The 18382-nt window shown below is 44.8% G+C and overlaps 1 protein-coding gene across 3 annotated transcripts in view; it reads left to right on the top strand.

The window, feature by feature from the left end:
* EIF2AK3 (eukaryotic translation initiation factor 2 alpha kinase 3) overlaps positions 1–18382 on the top strand; it is a 104690-nt gene that overhangs the window by 66388 nt on the left and 19920 nt on the right. Inside the window, exons 7-11 of one of the 3 annotated variants that reach the window (XM_082252890.1) lie at positions 11948–12088; positions 13095–13217; positions 14242–14301; positions 15098–15321; positions 16228–16334. In XM_082252890.1, coding sequence (XP_082109016.1) covers positions 11948–12088; positions 13095–13217; positions 14242–14301; positions 15098–15321; positions 16228–16334 — 655 coding nt within the window. Of the gene's footprint in view, positions 1–11947; positions 12089–13094; positions 13218–14241; positions 14335–15097; positions 15322–16227; positions 16335–18382 lie in introns of all 3 variants that reach the window. The other 2 variants (XM_082252889.1, XM_082252891.1) reach the window with 2 other exon arrangements.

Raw genomic sequence — 18382 nt, 5'->3', positions numbered from 1 at the left:
TCTCACTTCCTGCTACAGCAAATCAGTTTTTTTCTGTCTAGTTAGGAGTAAGGACCTAGATTCCTTGCTAGGATCTTCGGTCCTGGCAGGATTTTTTTAGAAATACTTTTTAGACCGCTTTTTTTCCTCCAGTGTTCCTGTGAGATCTTCAAGCAAGTACGCTGAACTGGGCGACGGGCTGGATGTTGAGATCCAGTGGTCACCCCAGTTCAGCCTACGAGCGCGTGCAGGCCATAGCTCCGCGCTGGGTCGGCCGCGACATAGTCCCATTGGACGGGGACTGACCCTGCGAGTTAAACATCTCGCCTGGACGCCAATGACCAGTTGCAAACTGGGTCACGGCGTCCGTATTGGTCGACAGCCCCCCCACCCCGGTGGAGAGGGGTTCTGTCAGGAGTTAGCGCCCGCCTGGTTCCGGTATGGTGAGTAGAATGTTCCCCCTCTCCCCCTGTCGGGTTTGTTGGTGGACGCAGGCCCCTCTCTGGGATGGTCGGACACTCAGTTTCTGGGTCCCCCCTCTATCCTATAACAGGTCACAGATCCCCCAATTTGAGTGTGATTTTGTGAATAAGAAACCAGGAGGCTTGGTTTGGGAGCTGACTATCTAAAGTCACTATATGAGTGTAAGGGTGACTGAAGTCAGTGGCATCCTACCTGTCAGTGTGTATACAGGCCGATGCCTATGCCTGAGTTACTGCATCCGCAGGTCGCCATCCCTCCAGAGAGCCGGTCACTTCCACAGGTCGCACAGCCTCCCGCAGGCCACACAGGCCGAGCGCACACTCCCGCAGGCCGCACAGGCCGAATGCACACCTCCCGCATGCCGCTGCTAGTTTGCAAGCCGCTATCCTACACAGGCCGCCGCCATTTTCCTGCAGATCACACGAGGCCACCATATTGGCGTAGCCTCGTGTCTCCAGCATGGGGGCGGCCATGTTTGAGGTGACCAAACACCTCGTGGAGTAATTGGGAGGCGCCGGAAGGCGTGTAAAGGGGCGGAGTCGCCTCCTTGGCCCAGGGAAAGCAAGCCAAAGACTTCCTGTCTGTGACAGACAGTGCTGGAAGCAAGTTGATAAGAAACTTCTGTGCATCAGGTGAGCCTTGGGGTCTCTCTCTCTCTCTTTCTGAGGGGTCCAAGCAGGTAGACTGAGGGGCGCTATTGCGTTGGGGGACTAAGTAAAAAAAAAAAAAAAAAAAAAGTTTTTTTCTTGCAATTAATTTTTTTGTTTGCTGGCAAGTGTCTTGTTTCATGAACCCTGCCACACATGTATCCCCACCTGATCCCCTCGGGGTGGCCGCAGGACCCTCCAGTACCCCACTTGTGATGATGCATTATCAGCAGTTTTGGAGTCTTTGGTATCCCGGGTGGAGGTAGCCTGTCAGGGACGGGGGTCAAGAAGAGCGACCCCCGCCTACCCCTATGTCATCTGATACTTCAGATACGGATTCTGAGCTGGTCATTGCAGCCCCTTTTCTGGGGTTGCTGTCTCAGGTACGGTCTCCTCAGACAGTGAGGAGGACGCTTCTGCTTCCGCCATAGCACAAGAAGCGTTGGTGGAGGCACTAGTTGTGTCTGTCCGGGAAACCTTAAATCTTGAGATTACACCGGCAGAGGTAGCGGAGACTCATATTCCTTTTTTGGTACTAGCAAGCCTACCAAAATGGTGAAGGGTTTCCCTTGCCCAAATGGGGTCGTCCGTAAACGAGCCCCTGCTATTTCCAAACGCATTGCTAGGCGCTATCATTTTGAGGAATCCCTCATTACTAAGATGGACGGCACCACCAATAGTGGACTCATCGATTTCCAGGCTAAATAAAGCCACTGTTATCCTGTTGGATTGACAGAATGGGCCCCACCCATCTCTAGGGTGGGGGGACGTCTTCACCGGTTTCCGGATCAAGGGCTTTCCAGAATCCCGGATAAAGGGGTTCGCAAGGTCATATGGTCGGGATACAAGATCGAGTTTCGATCACTTCCACCGGTGCGATTCTTCCCTTCCAATATTCGACATCCCCGGGTCGCTTAAAAAGCTTTGCGGGTGGACAGCTTGATGCAACAAGCAGTGGTAGTTCCCATTCCTTGGAGGAGTTCTAGTCGAACTTGTTCACAATGCCCAGGAAAAAGGGCTAGGTGCGTCCAATTCTGGTCTTGGAAAAGATGGAGTCCATCCATACAGTGGTGGCCTCCCTGCATCAGGGGGATTTCCTGGCGTCCATAGACATTTAGGGTGCCTATCTTCTTATCCCCATCTTCGCAGGACATCAGCGCTTTTGTTGCTTTTCCCAAAGATCATCCCTGGTTCCCACCAGGAGACTGAACTATCTGGGCCTAATTTTGGATACATCCTTGGCAAGAGTGTTTCTCCATGCGGAGAAACTCCGGAAGATTCAGTCAATGATTCGGATGTTGCTGTCCGTCAACTGGCTGGGATTGATGGTCGCCTCCTTAGAGGCAGTACCGTTTGCCCAGTCTCCTACCCGAATTCTCAAAAGAGGAGATTCTTCTCATATGGAATCGGAATCCCGATTCCCTGGACAATCGGATCCGATTGAGCGAGCAGACCAGGGAGGCTCTGGTCTGGTGGCTTCGGTCTCCGATGCTCAGCCAGGGGAAGTCATTTCTTCTGATAAATTCCAGGTTACCGATAAATGTGTTTTGGAACTGAGAGCGATCAGATTTTGTCTGAATTACTGGACCGAGCAGCTCCAGGGCAGCCCGGTTCGGATCCAATCGGACTATGCCACAGTCATGACTTATGTCAATCACCAAGGGGCACCAAGAGTGCCCTGGCGGCCATAGAAGTGGCCAACATTCTTTATTGGGCGGAACAGTTGTTCCAGCTCTCTCCGCGATATTCATCCCGGGGGTGGACAGGCAGATTATCTCAGCCGTCAGATTCTGGATCAAGAGGAATAGTCTCTTCATCCAGAGGTATTTCACCAGCTGTCCCTTCATTGGGGCACCCCGGATATGGATCTGTTGGCAGCTCGGCTCAACAGGGCTCGCGCCCGCGATCCTCTAGCGGACGCAGCAGACGCGCTGAGCGCCCCGTAGGGGCAGTATCAGCTATTATGTCTCCCCCCCCCCCCCCCCCCCTCTCAAGTTGCTGCTGAGATTTCTCCGCAGGATAGAGGTGGAGGGAACTCCAGTTATCCTGGAAATTCCGGGCTGGCCTCATCAAGCCGGGTACGCCGACTTAGGCAGGCTAGTCGCGGACGCTCCTTGGAGACTTCCTCTCAGGGAGGATCTGCGGTCTCAAGGACCGATCTTCCATCGTGCTTTACAGTCGCTGGCTTTAACGGCCTGGCCATTGAGACCCAGGTACTGAAGGACAAAGGATGTCAGCTTCAGTTATTCCTACTCTAATTAAAGCAAGGAAAGCGACTTCCAGCAAAGTCTATTATCGCACATGGAAGGCTTATATTGCGTGGTGTGAATCGTTGGAGTTTTTCCTCCACGTACCTATTCGGTGACCCGAATCTTGGCTTTTTCTGCAAAAGGGGGTTGAGCAGAAACTATCCTTGAGCACTATCAAGGGTCAGGTTTCAGCGTTGGCAATCTTCTTCCAGAAGCCTCTGGCTACTCATTCCTTGGTGCGGAATTTCATCCAGGGGGTGCGGCACTTGGCTCCGCCAGTGCGTGCGCCCTTACCGCCCTGGGATCTTAATTTGGTTTTGTCGGTTCTGCAGAAACCTCCCTTTGAAAATATCAGGGAGATTCCCTTGCTTACATTATCCCAGAAGGTGGCCTTCTTGGTGGCTATCACTTCTGCATGCAGGGTGTCAGAACTGGCTGCATTATCATGCCATTCCCCATATCTAGTGGTTCATAGGGATAAGGTAGTTCTTCATCCAAAGCCATCCTTTCTTCCTAAGGTGGTTTCAGATTTTCATCTGAATGAAGATATTGTGCTACCTTCCTTGTGTCCGAAGCCCAATCATCCTCGGGAATGTGCGTTGCATTCCTTGGATGTAGTTCGGGCAATCAGGGTATACCTGAAGACTACGGAATCATTCCGTGAAACGGATTCACTTTTTGTGATCATGGATGGCCCCAGAAAGGGGTTGCCTGTATCTGCCGCGACTATCTCCAGATGGATCAGACAGACGGTGGTACAGGCTTATTCTATTAAGGGTCGGAATCCTCCGTTGCCTGTTAAGGCGCACTCCACTCAAGCGCTCAGTACTTCCTGGGCCTACCAACATCAGGCGTCAGTGGTCCAGGTTTGCAAGGCGGCTACCTGGTCGTCGGTGCATACCTTTACAAAATTTTATAAAGTTGATGTGATGGCATCGTCAGATGCCTCTTTTGGCCGCAAGGTTTTGCAGGCCGCAATTTGAGGAGACCGGTGGTCTACCTCGAGGGTTTTTTCCATTGGAATTTCAGTTGTCTCATCTTTTGATTGATGAGCCTTTAAAACTTCTAGTTGGCACCGGTTGGGCCTTCTAGATTGGATTTTGATTTCCATTTTCCCACCCCTCATTTGTGGCACTGCTTTGGGACGTCCCAAGTTGATATTAATCAAGGAGGACTAAGTCTGTCAATGAGCGACAGAGAAAAATGGATTTTTGTAAGATCTTACCGTAAAATCCTTTTCTCTTAAGCTCATTGACAGACGTAGTACCCGCCCCTCTGTTTTCTGAGTTGGGTTGGGTTAAATTCTCTAAACACTGCTTTGTGACATAACGGATTTGCTGTAGCAGGAACTGAGAGGATATACCCTCTGGGACTGCCCCAAGGGTGTGGCCAGAACGTTTTCTTTCCTGTCTAGTCCTATTCCTGTAGAGGGCAGTATAACCCGAGTTGATATTAATCAAGGAGGACTACGTCTGTCAATGAGCTTAAGAGAAAAGGATTTTACGGTAAGATCTTACAAAAATCCATTTTTAATTGACACCCCCTGCGTATTGCATATGGCAGTGTGAACTGCCAGGTGTGCGGATGCGATAACACGCTGTATATTCGCAGCATTCCCGCATTGCACAAATGTGAACCGGGACAAACAAACCTATAAATGTAACATTCCCAAAATAAACAAACATTAAATATTCCTCCATACCTTAAAAAAAAAAAAAAAAAAAGAAGACCCCAGAGTTCTGTATCAATTACACACTCCTTTGAAAACCATATCAATTAATGTAAGAGGAAGAGCCAGAAAAAGCTACCTCCTATCTAAACACAAAATTAGCTATTCCCATTCTGTGAACACGCAAAGGAAAAAAAAAAAAAAAAAAAATATATATATATATATATATATATATATATATATATATATATATATATATATATATATATATATATATATATATATATATATATATATATATATATATATATATATATATATATATATATTATATGCGAGTTATATTTATTGCTGTTAATAATAAATTATTATTTAAGGGAAGGAGCCACCAGGATTCTTCCTCCACCCTATTTATCATGTTTCATACCCAAATCCCAAATATCAATTAGCACTATTCCTTCACCAAAAAACAAAAAAAAATATTTACATTTTTAAAAGAAAATTTCTTTCATTACAATGTTTATTTAGGTCTTCTTATTGCGCCTCCTGTTCTCTACTAGCAGATTTAATTCAGCCTATTTTATTATCGCTCCCTGGTCTCCATTATCCCTTATCTCAGGGTCACTGTGCTATGGTGTCGATAAATTTTATCCATTTCCAACGAGTGGGACATTCACCGGAACCAGGCGTTCATGAATTGCATTTCCCTATCCTGACCTATGTACCCAGCGCTCTGCCTCTAGAATCCTATCCGCCTCCCTCTTCCATTCCCCCAGTGTGGGGCATTTGACCTGTCTCCAGTACCGAGGGATAAGACCTTTTAGCTGCATTAAATAAATGGGGTATGATACTCCTTTTATACGACTTCACAGATGAGATCGTATTGTGCACAGATGAGATTGTATTGTGAAAAAGAAACCTAAGGGGTGTAGACTCCAGAGTACTTAAAGTTAATCCATGTATCCAGGTAGAAATCTCTTCCCAAAACCTTTTAATCTTAGGGCACATCCACCATATGTGAAGGTAAGTGCCCTCCTGGGAGCAGCCTCTCCAGCACCTGGAAACATCCTGGCCAAAACGAGATGGGAGTACGATACCATCTGGGAAGGAATTTGTAGCAAGATTCCTGTGTTCTCGTATTAATAGATGAAGCATGTGTTAGTTTGTATATCCGCTGGATTTGTGTCGATGTAAAGGTAATTCCGAGTTCATTCTCCCATTCCCTGACAAAATAAGGGGTGTTTTGAGAACGTAAGTCTAAGAGGAGTCTGTATGTGCGGGAAAGTAGGTGCCCACCATTCGATCCCCGTACGCACGTTTTCAAACTCGGTTAATGAGTCACTTGGGCGTAATATGGGTCCCAATTTGGGCAGGAAGTCTTGAATCTGTCTATGGCGCCAGAAATCCATAGGAAACTGTCTATAATTCTGTCTTAGATCAGTCAAGTGGGTAATACGTCCTGTAGGGGCTAATCTCCTACACCTTGAGTCGCCTTCCGGGTTCCAACGGCCGGTTCCTCCCCTGGGGGAAACCATGGAAATCCCCCCAGTGGAGCCAAAGGTGAAGTGGTCGGAGCCAATTTGCCATCTTTATTGCTTCAATCCCATAGTTTCAAAGTCGTAAGAGTCAAGGGTGAAACCCAAGTAGAGAGGCCCCTCCCTGATGCAGGTATCCATGGCGTTCCAGCAAAGTTACGGCCAGCTAAGATCTTTTCCAAGGGCACCCATAGTTTATCTGCAAAATATGATGCCAGTTGAGAATTTGTACCAAAGCCATAGCTTTATGATACAAATTAACATCAGGCAAACCCAGTCCTCTGTTCTCCTTACGTCTACTTAAAAGAGAAGAAGATCTTCTTGGACGTGTTTCCTTCCATACAAAACACTTAAAAAGCCTCTGCACCCGGCGGAAAAACATCTTTAGCAGATCTGTCGGTACCGTGTACATTAGATACAATAGGCGGGGCAGAACTTTCATCTTTAGGACGTTAACTCGGCCTAGCCAAGCAATAGCTGATTTCCCCCATTCCTTGAGGTTTGTCTCCAGAGATCTTAAGAGCTGATCATAGTTCTCGTTATACATTAATCGGAGGTCAGAGGTGATTTTAATGTCCAGATAAGGCAAAGACCTTGATTGCCATTTAAATAAGAAATTTTGCTGTAGAAAGGACACCTGATCTGGGTCGACCCCCACCGGGAGGATTTCAGATTGCTTATAATTGGCCCTAAAGTTAGATAATTTACCAAATCTCTGCAACTCTGATATTAGCACCGGAAGGGTAGTATGGGGTTGGGTGATATAAAAAAGAATATCGTCGGCATAAGCTGACAATTTGTGTTCTTTATCTCCTACACGGACCCCATGTATATCGGAGTTGTTTCTGACTTTACGCAACAGTGCTTCCACAACCAATGTAAATGGGGGAAAGGGGACATCCCTGTCTCGTCCCGTTGTATATGGAGAACGAAGGGGAGAAAGTCCTGTTCACCCGCACTCTCGCTTCGGGTTGCTGGTATAGTGACATGATCCATTCCATCATCCTCTGTCCCAGACCCAGCCTCAACAGGGTTTCCTCCAAGAAGACCCAGTCCACCTCGGTCAAAGGCATTCTCCGCATCAATGGAAATAAGGAGTGCTGAGGATGGGAATGGGCCATGTCGCAACCAGTGTAGTATGTGAATAGCCCATATAGTATGGTCTCTGGTTTCTCTACCAGGGACAAATCCTGTTTGATCCAGATGAATAATAGAGGTGATGGAATCCTGTAGTTTCTGGGCTAGTATTTTAGCAAAGATTTTTGTGTCTGAATTCTATAATGAAATCGGTCTATAGTTTTGGCAGTATGTGGGGTCCTTTCCAGGTTTAGGAAGTACCATCACATGTGCCAGTGAGGCCTCCTTAGGGAAGGGGTTCAGGACACCAATGGCATTAAAATATTCACACAAAGGGTTCATCAAGATTGTAGAGAACTTTTTGTAATAGGCATTAGAAAACCCATCAAGGCCTCCGCTTTTCCCACTAGGGAGAGCAGCCATCGCCGATGAAAGCTCCTCAGTGGTGATCGGTCTCTCTAGGTCCTGCAGAGTTTCCTCTGATAAAGATGGGTATTCTACTTCCCGTAAATACTCGCCTATCCCATCCTGCTTCCGTTGAAGTAGCAGGGCCGAGAGGCGAGGGTTAATGTTATACAACTTCTCATAGTAATTCTGGAACTCTGTTGCTATGCATCGGGTGTCCGCTGTGAGGCGGTCACCCGCAGCCAGCTTATGTACGTGCGCCGCCTCCTGTCTGGACCTGATTGTCAGCGCCAGGAGGTGCCCGCACTTATTTCCAGATTCATAGAATCTGTGAGCATAGAATCTTAGCTTGCTTCTAGCTTTTATAATCTAGACATTCCGTCAGCCTGGCACTCAGAATCCCCAATTGATTGACCTCTATAGTTTGCAATGTAGATTTATGTTTTTGTTCCAGAATTCTAATAGTCTCCATCAGGTCATCCATCTTCTTCTGTTTCAGTTTAAGTCTCGCTGGCTGATCAGCACCACCCTGATCACTGCCTTGTGACCCTCCCACAAGGATTGCATCCAAACGTCCTCCGAAGTATTCAACTTGGAGTAGAATCTTATGGATGACTGCAAATCCTGAAATACCTCCTTGTTGTCCAGGAGGTTCTCATTAAGTCTCAATATCCACTCTCCACTGCCCATCCCTGATGGGGACAATGCGATGGTGACCAGAGCGTGGTCAGATAAAGTTATCTGTCTAATAGAGGCCCCAACAAAGCGATATTGATCGACGTATATAAGATCAAGTCTGGAATAAGAATTATGTATTCCTGAATAATAGCTATAATCTTTCTCTGTGGTGTGTCTAGCACGCCAACAATCTGCCAGGTGCATAGAACCTATGAGTTTCATCAGGTGTCTTCTAGCTTTAAAGGAAAAGGATGACTTTCCGGAAGAGGTATCTATCCAGGGATCTGGGGGTAGGTTAAAATCTTCCCCCCAATATCAAGAGTCCCTCAGTAAACCTAGAGAGATGCCTCAGGGCCCTAGAAAGAAAGCCAACAGTAAGCCTGTTAAGAGCATAGAAATTAGCAATCGTCCCATGTCTCCCTGCAATAGTACCTTTTACAAAAATAAAGCTGCCCTCTGTGTCTACCTGCTGATCTATAAATACAAAAGGACACTTTTTATGTATAGCTATGGCCACCCCTCTGGCCTTTGCCAACAGGGAAGGACATAAGTACCATTGAGAATAAGGAGATCTTGGAAGAGCAGGTGTAGAAGAACATGTAAAGTGGGTCTCTTGGAACAGGACAATATGGGGCCGGATGCGGCCGAAGCTTCTGCCACACCATGCCTCTTTTCTTGGGGGAATATAGGCCCCGTATATTATAAGTAGTTATTTTTATATCAAACATTGTAGGTCATGGTGTGGTACAGAGGGCGACTCTACCAGGGGACCCCCTTCTGCTCCCACTCCCCAAGAATGGGTAAGCAAGGGAGCATCCATTGACGGCATTGAGAGACCAGGTTGTTTCTTTATATGTAAGCCCAAACCGGTAAGTGCATATTTCAAAATTACCCAAGACATATCAAACCTATAAAAAAGAAAAAAAGAGAAATAAAAGACATACCCAATTGTACATTATGAGGGCACAAACGGGTTTACCGTGTGTCACTCCCACCTTAGCGCGCACACGGGAACCCCAGTGAACAACTGTTCACAGCACCGCCTCTGCCCTCTATTGGACGGTGCCTGCAAGTGGTCGTGGGTGGCAAAATGCCAGAGATGCCCCTCTAAGACATCCCGGATATTTTTGTCATGTATTAACATAGTCTGTTCTAATCCGGTTCCCATAGAGTTGACAAATGTTAATCCATTAACTGACAAGAGAACGGCGCCCTCTTTGGGAGAACAATAGAGGCACAAAAAATGCAACAATTATCCGTCCTTCAAGGCCGGGTCAGAAGGTGTCTTCCTGGTTTCCCTACGGCGGCGGCGTGACCCTTGCGATACTAATTCCCAGCGTCCTTTGGGATAGGGACGACCGATAGGGACCTCCAGTCCTCAAAATCCACCAGAGGCAGTGAAAGGGTGCTCAACAATCTAGGGAGATTGTCTTTATTCCTGAGAGTAGCAGATTTCCCATCTTTCTGGGCAGTTAGACGGAAGGGATACCCCCAATTATAAGTGGCCCCCTTACTCCGCAAGATCACCAGAAATGGTTGCAAAGACCTTCGCATCACCAGTATCTGTTTAGAAAGATCTGGTACCGGGGAAATCTGAGCACCATCAAAATCAATACTATCTTTACCCCTCATAGCCCTCATTATGGCTTCCTTTATGGTATACTTATGAAGTTTGCAGATCACTTATTGACTGAATATGGCTTATTGACGACATCCTGAGGAGGTGGTAGCAAAGCTCTATGGGCTCTATCAATTTCAATTGTCTCAGGTATTTCTCCTAAAATTTGTGAAGATCCCCTGTTGCGTAGGTATAAGATCTATAGCTGTTACCGCTTCAGGAAGGCCTCTAATCCTTGTGTTCTGTCTCCTCCTCCCTGTACTCTTAATCATCCAGTTGCAGCATAATCATTTCAATCCTAGTATCCTGTTAATGCATGTGGGCCTGTAAAGCCTTAATGGAATCCGTAATGCCCTCCTGCTCTTTTTCCAGTGTCGGTGCGACTTCAAGGTAGTCTCTGCACTACTTTTGGCATGATTTTGATGCGTTTTGAGGAAAAGACATTATAAGCCCAATCAAAATCGCTGCAAAAAGTTGCGTCAAAATTGCGTGACTTTGAAGTCGCACAAGTGTGAAAGGGGCCTAAAGTTAGCTTCCACCACATTTATCAGTTTTAAAATGTCATCTTTAGTAGGGAGTGCTTTTATATACTCCTTTGTCCCGATCCCTATCTGGCCCCTCCAGTAGGGGTCCAGGACATGGTGCAGTGACTGAAGTTTGAGAGGAGGCTAAGCTGTAGCATTGTACCTGGGCTTCTTTGGGGGATGTAGGCATCTGTAACTCAACTGTGTCTCCTGGCAGGGAAAGATCACGAGCTGTTGTGTGCAGCGTCCTGACGCTATCTTAGAGCCCGCTATGCGGTCTCTGGTTCCTCCAGCGAAGAATCCTTCTATGGCACCAGTTCTACTCCCAGCCACCCTGGATTGCTGGGAGGACAGTTTGCGTTTACCTGGCATCAGGCGGTGGGTATCTCTGTAGTGGGAACCAATTGCAAGCGGTTAGATACGGGAGTCTGTGGGAGCACTCAGAGAGTCGCCCTCACGCCAGCATTGTCAGACCATGCCCCCCCCCCCCCCCCTTAGAATTTATTTTAATGCAACCTGGGGCCATTCAACTATAGTGGAGACACATGTTCTAGTGACAGAGTAGACACTCAAACCTTCTAGCAGGGAGGAGGTGGCTTCGTTGGATGAAGGCTGAATTAGAACAGTGGTGTGTAGGAACATTCCCTGGCATTCATAAACTTTGCACAAACAGATTTAGCAATAGTGTGTCTCTCATGTTCTAAAAGTGGTGCCGCATTTGCCAAATTCTTGTACCTGTCTAGAACTTGAATTTGGCACACGCTGCGCCACTTAGAACGCGCACGAGACACTTTCACAAAATCTGTCTGTACCAGTTTGTCCCTCTGTATGCCAAAAGAGTTTGTCTTAATTAGCACCACTTTCATATGATACTGTTGGTATTTTATTTTGAAGTTGGTGCATTCATTGCGCCACAATATACATAAAAGTGGTGCTTTTTAGAACCACCTGAATTTGGTGCACTAGTCGCTGATGTGAGCAACATGCAGCCCTAATTGACTGCTACTATTCCTATGCTTGTCAAATTGCGTCTATCGTATGAAGGATGTTTAAAGGTGGCATGTGTCATTGGTTGTTTTGTAGGAATGTATCGTGGGCAGCTGTATCTGCAGTCATCTGTGCGAGCATCTGAGAAATTCCCAGTGAATCCCACAGCCCTGGATACAATGAAGGATAAGCATGCTATTATATCGCTGCCAAGAATCAAGTGGAAGCCATTGATTCGTAAGTGTTGCTTTATTGCTGGTCTTAGTGTTTGTTTGCTCCTGTTTCAGAATATTGGTGTTGAAGACTGCTTTGTGTATAACACTCGGTATAATTGTAATGCAGATTGGCTACCTCCGCTCCATAGCATGTCAAAATTATTATTTTTATTTGCTTTTTTGCAGACCCTCCTGTTTCAGAACAGTTGTCAGGATTTTATACCTTTTCATGTATCTTGACAATAAAAACCAGACATGTAAAACTTTCACTGTGTGATTTTTAGTGACTACCAATCAGAATGCTTTTTTTTTTTTTTTTGGGGCCCTTTCATATGATCATTCAGTCCGAATCCATCCACAAGTTTTTTAGATGGCTCTGGACTGAACCAAAACAATATCTATGGGTGGGTGGATGTAAACTGCCATTAGTCTTGCATGTAGGTCAGCTTATGTCCGCAGAAAAAAAATCAAAAGGTCTGCATCCTAAATTTAGTTATGTAGTGTTAAAGTTATGTAGTGTTAAAGGGGTTGTAAAGTCCAAAAGGTTTTTTATCTTTATGCATTCTATGCATGAAGATAAAAAAAGCCTTCGGCGTGCAGCAGCTCCCCTTAACCCACCTAATACTTACCTGAGCCCCATCCCTGTCTGAGTGCTTCAACTGTCTGGGACTCTCTCTCCTGATTGGCTGAGACACAGCAGTGGTGCAATTGGCTCCATCTACTGTCAGTCAAACTCAGTAAGCAATCAGGAAAGAGAAGGGGCAGAGCCGATCTGCAGCGCCGTGGCTGAATGGATAAACGGAGCTGCAGCCTTGCTTGGGTGCCCCTATAGCAAGCTGCTTGCTGTGGCGGCACTCAAAAGGAGGGAGGGGCCAGGAGAGCCCAAGAGGGGGATACGGACTGCCCTTTGCGAAACCACTTTTACAGAGGAGGGAAGTATAACATGTTTCTTATTTTAAAGCAAAAAAAAAGACAAGACTTTACAATCAAAGTTCATTAGCTTGATATATTTTTCATGTCTTTCCCAGACTCTCCCTCCAGGACTCCAGTGTTGGTTGGTTCTGATGAGTTTGATAAATGTCTCAGCAATGACAAGTTTTCTCACGAGGAGTACAGCAATGGGGCACTGTCTGTGCTGCAATATCCATATGGTAAGTTTGGATCACACCTTGGTTTTTGTAATATGATTGTAAACGTTTTATTTTATTCCTCTCAGGCTCTGTTCACATCTAGGCGATTTTGGGCCATTTTCTGCCCTAAGCCTCATCTCTAAAAATGCCAAACAAGACAAATCCCATTCATTTTAATGGCCCTGTTCACATCTGAGCGTTCTGTCGCCTTATGCAAAACGCCTGTCACTCAAAGTACATGATTTATTTTTTGGCAGATTACAGGCGTTTATTTTTTTTTTTTCATTGGTCACTTGTCAACCTAAAAACGCCTGTAAAACAACTGTGAAGCACCTGTAAAAATAGTAACGTCTAGATGTGAACGTAGCCGCAATCTTTTGTGGAGCTATAGAGAGTGCCACCATCCTTCTTCTTCTTTTTTTTATTTATTTTTTTTTTTCCTCTGTTTGGTGTTCTTTTTTATATTATAATAAAGCAGTATTAAACCCAACAATTTAAATTCCTCCTATCTTAAAGCATATATGTATTACTTGTAAGTATCTTCCAAATCTTCTGAAGCTGTGCCGTTAAGGAGATATATACATGTCTGCTTCAGCTAATGATGTCACTCGCACATGCACAGTTCACTGTTCATTCATGGCACACCGCTTGTGCCGTGTTTGCAAGGAGTGCCGTGCCGTGATGATGTGACATGGTATTTTTTTTTATAGAAAATCAGACTGAAAAGTCTTTACGCTCTGCATTATGTTATCCCGGATACAGTTAGGAAAGGCTTCGATCTGGTCAGATATGTAAAATTAACTGGTAAAATATTTTAATGTGACAAGATGGCATGTTTAAAAATAGCAACATGAAAGCCCATTTCCTGCAACCCTAGGCATGATCAGAAGATTCTTATTCAGGAATTATGATCATCACACAAGTGTGTAACTTTACAACATGAGTTATTGCTAGCCATCAAAGTGTTGGAACTTACTGAAATCGGCCTCTATTTCTGATGAAACTTTATGCAGAGGTTCTCCTGACTTGTTCACCTTGTTTCTAGCAAAGACGGGAGGAACCCGGAGACTTGAAAGAGCCCCACGGCACAGTGTAGCAGATGTCGGTATGGCTGCACCTCTACCTCTGCTTTCTACTGGTACATCATTGTACTGTGTGAATCCATTCCAACACTGTGTGGCCTCTTCATTGTGTGTGCACATTGCTTACTGTGTCCAAACTAAAAAAAAATCACTTGATAACCCCATCATTACAGATTATTGGTTTGCACTGTTAATTGATTTAATCTGCATGAAGTACAATGGTAATTAAGTCTTCTACTGTTCAAATCTAAAAGGATTACTTTTTTTAAGATCTGTTTAATAATGACATTGTGATCATAGTTGTACTAAAAGTAAATGGGGTTGGAGACTACAGAAGAGATAAATATCCCTTGGCTCTGGACCCCAAATAAGGTTTTAGAATTCCTTTAAGGGATCCCTATATGACCAGATTTGACATTACTTCTGTTACATCTGAGATTTAAAAAAATGATTGGATGCCAAGAAGCACCACACACACTCCCACTCATAACGGAATTGTGTGCAAGGACCATTGTGCTCTGAATGTTTTTAAATACTGTCATTAGCAGTTCATCTTTTCTTGATGTTCTTTGATTGGATAACAACAAATACACTAGTAGATGCAACAGTTGTTAATTCAATTCTATACACGGACAGTGTAAATTCCAAACATAACCATCTATCATTTGTCCCGCCTGTCACACAGATGGGCTGAACTCGTATTTTAGCGCCCTCTACAGCTGAGTGTGTTTGTCCTCAGATGCTTGCTTTCTGTAAAACATACATTGAGAAAATGATCCTCCTTCAAATGTAATCTTGTAAACCTATCCTTTTTTTCAGACAATGGCTATTACCTGCCATACTACAAAAGAGAGCGCAGCAAGCGGGGGACTCAGATCACCATTGGGATCCTGGAGAACCCAAACTACAAAAACATCAGGAAGAAAGATCCTGTTCTTCTGCTGCACTGGTGGAAGGAAATAGTGGGCACTATTCTGCTGTGCATCACTGCCACCACCTATGTGGTACGCAAGCTGTTCCAGCCTCATCCACACAGTGCCAGGGTATGTACAGTTCCTTGTTTTGTGTCATTCTTGGTGGTCAATGTTTTTGTCAGCTTTTATGTGGAATTTTTTTTTCTTTTTACCAAATATTAAAGTACATTTATAATGTTTGTAAAAGTACATATATATATATATATATATATATATATATATGTGTGTGTGTATATTTACACTATATTGCCAAAAGTATTGGGGCGCCTGCCTTTTACACACTTTAACTTTAATGGCATCCCAGTCTTTGTTGGCGGCGTTCAATATGGAGTTGGCCCACCCTTTGCAGCTATAACAGCTTCAACTCTTCTGGGAAGGCTGTCCACAAGGTCTAAGAGTGTGTCTATGGGAATGTTTGACCATTCTTCCAGAAGCGCATTCTGGACTCTGTGCAGGCCAGTCAAGAGATTATGATGTTGTTTTTCAGGGGTTGGGCTTGGCTCCTTAGTCCCAGGGAAGGGAAATCTTAAGGCGTCAGCATACCAAGACATTTTGGACCATTTCATACTCCCAACTTTGTGGGAATTGTTTGGGGATGGCCCCTACCTGTTCCAACATGACTGCGCAAAAAATTAAGCAAGGTCCATGAAGACATAGATGAGTGAGTTTGGGGTGAAGGAACTTGACTGACTGAGTGCAGATTGTGAGCCAGGCCTTCTCGTCCAACATCAGTGCCTGACCTCACAAATGTGCTTCTAGAAGAACATTCCCATAGACACGCTCCTAAACCTTGTGGACAGCCTTCCCAGAAGAGTTAAAGCTGTTATAGCTGCAAAGGGTGGGCCAACTCAATATTGAACCATATGGACTAAGACTGGGATGCCATTAAAGTTCAAGCCTGTGTAAAGGCAGGCGTCCCAATACTTTTGACAATATACTGTATATGTATGTATAAATATTATATTTATTTTTCAGAAAAGACAAGAATCTGAGACTCAGTGTCAGACGGATAGCAAATATGATTCCATGAATGGCGACCTTGCTGACAGTAGGGGTGAATACAGCTGTGGATACGTGTCACGGTCAGTTCACAATGAAACAAATGTGAATAAGCTCAGACTTTCTTGGTATGCATGAACATTCCTTATTACTTCATATTATTCATACTTCAAATGTTTCTTACAAATTTCAAAAAATAAAATCTAATTGGAATACGATAAATTTAATTGAAGGGAGTGGAAATCTCCCACAGAGAGGGGTATTCCCCTCTTAGACAGTTGTCCCCATTGGAGGATTTCCCCATACTTCTGGTTCTAGGGACAACTCTTAAAATTTCGGATTTCTCGATGACAGTGGTCACCAGTATAAGCAGTGGTAAATATCCTCAGAGGGGACAGACGCACCTGAAAATGTGACAAAAAGTCTAACTCTTCCCTGCTCTATACAAAAAAAACATTTTTGCCTAGAGAAACTTTTTAATAGTGGCTAAATTGTTTGTATTATTGATCTGTATTCCTGAGGTCCTGCGTTTTCGATTTGTACCACAAGCAAGTTTGTATGTCCTGTATAAATTATAAAACAAAAAAAATCTGCGCTAGATATAAAGTGAAAACATCAAAATTAATAAATGAACCAGCAGCTTGCACGGGTCAATAGATAAAAACCCAAACAGACAATATAATATACATGCAGCGCTAGTAAAAATTACATACCATGTGTAAAAAGACAAATGTGAACGTATATCACTAGTGAAGCAATATAAAAATAGTGAAACAAATATATAATTTTAAAATACTGTGCATAAAAATCCATAAAGTGTCCATGTGCTAAAAAATGTCCATATGATGGAAAGTAGGGATAGACCGATATGATGTTTTCAGGGCAGATACCGATACCAATATTTTGGCCATCGCATATCGGTATCGGCCGATATGGGCCGATATTTTGTACGTTTTAAAGTTTTGAAAAATAAAGACAATTTTTGACAAAAATCTGGTACTGAACATGTTAATTTTTGTTTAATGCTTAATGGCTGGCTTGCTGGCACCCTGTGGTGGGTGGCTGGCTGGCACCCTGTGGTGGGTGGCTGGCTGGCACCCAGTGGTGGGTAGCTGGCTGGCACCCAGTGGTGGGTGGCTGGCTGGCACAGGGGCTGTAGGCGGCTGGCTGCTACAGTGCCTGTGGCTGGCTGGCACCCTGTGGTGGGTGGCTGGCTCGCTGGTACAGTGCCTATGGGGGCTGGCTGGCTCACTGGTACAGTGCCTATGGTGGGCTGGCTGGTAGAAGGCCTGTGGATATGGGTGGCTGGCTGGCACCGGGCTGCTGTGGGTGGGTGTATGGCTGTGATACACTCCCACGAGACTAGTCCCGCCTCCAGACGAGGCTGTCCAAGGCGAGGGAGGCGGCCTAAGTAGGCACAATGACGTCACAAAAATATCGGCCAGTTCCAGGGCCGATACCGATATATCAGGGAAAGTGCATATCGGCCTTGCCAATAATCAGTCTATCCTTAGTAGAAAGCGAACTCTGACTCCAATAGTGTAGAAAACGCTATCCTTATGGAAGGTAGCACAAGTCCCAGCATGCATATAAAGCCAATCTTCCCAAGTGCTAACAGATGAAAGCACCAATAACTGTTATAAAGGAATGGCCGCTTACCAAAAAAATGTTGGCTTCCAAATTAATGGACAAGCCAAAAGCGCTTTTGAGGGTATTCCTCACCAGGTAAAGATCACCAATCAAATGGACTTGCAGATGGTAAACCCATTCCAATAGACATGGGAATAAATGCAAGGGTACATAGCGTATTACAGTTTCAAAAAAAAAAAACACGTTTAATGTTTAAAAAATGCACTCACATGATGTAATATACAAATGAGCATGTATAAAACTCCCAGGAGATCAAGCTGCAGCGTTCCTGTACAAATCTGTCCAGGGGCATTGTGACGTCACGTCTGGTCCCACCCAACGGGTTTCGTCAAAAGTATGACGAATTGCATTGGGTGGGACGAGACGTACTCGTTTGTATATTACATCATGTGAGTGACTTTTTAAACATTTAACGTGGGTTTTTTTTTTAAACTGTATTACGCTATGTACCCTTGCATTTATTTCCATGTCCATTGGAATG

The sequence above is a fragment of the Pelophylax lessonae genome, assembly GCF_965119305.1.
Source record: "Pelophylax lessonae genome assembly, chromosome: 1".
NCBI lineage: Eukaryota > Metazoa > Chordata > Amphibia > Anura > Ranidae > Pelophylax > Pelophylax lessonae.
The sequence above is the reverse complement of the archived record's forward strand: the minus strand, read 5'-3'. Positions and strand labels throughout refer to the sequence as shown.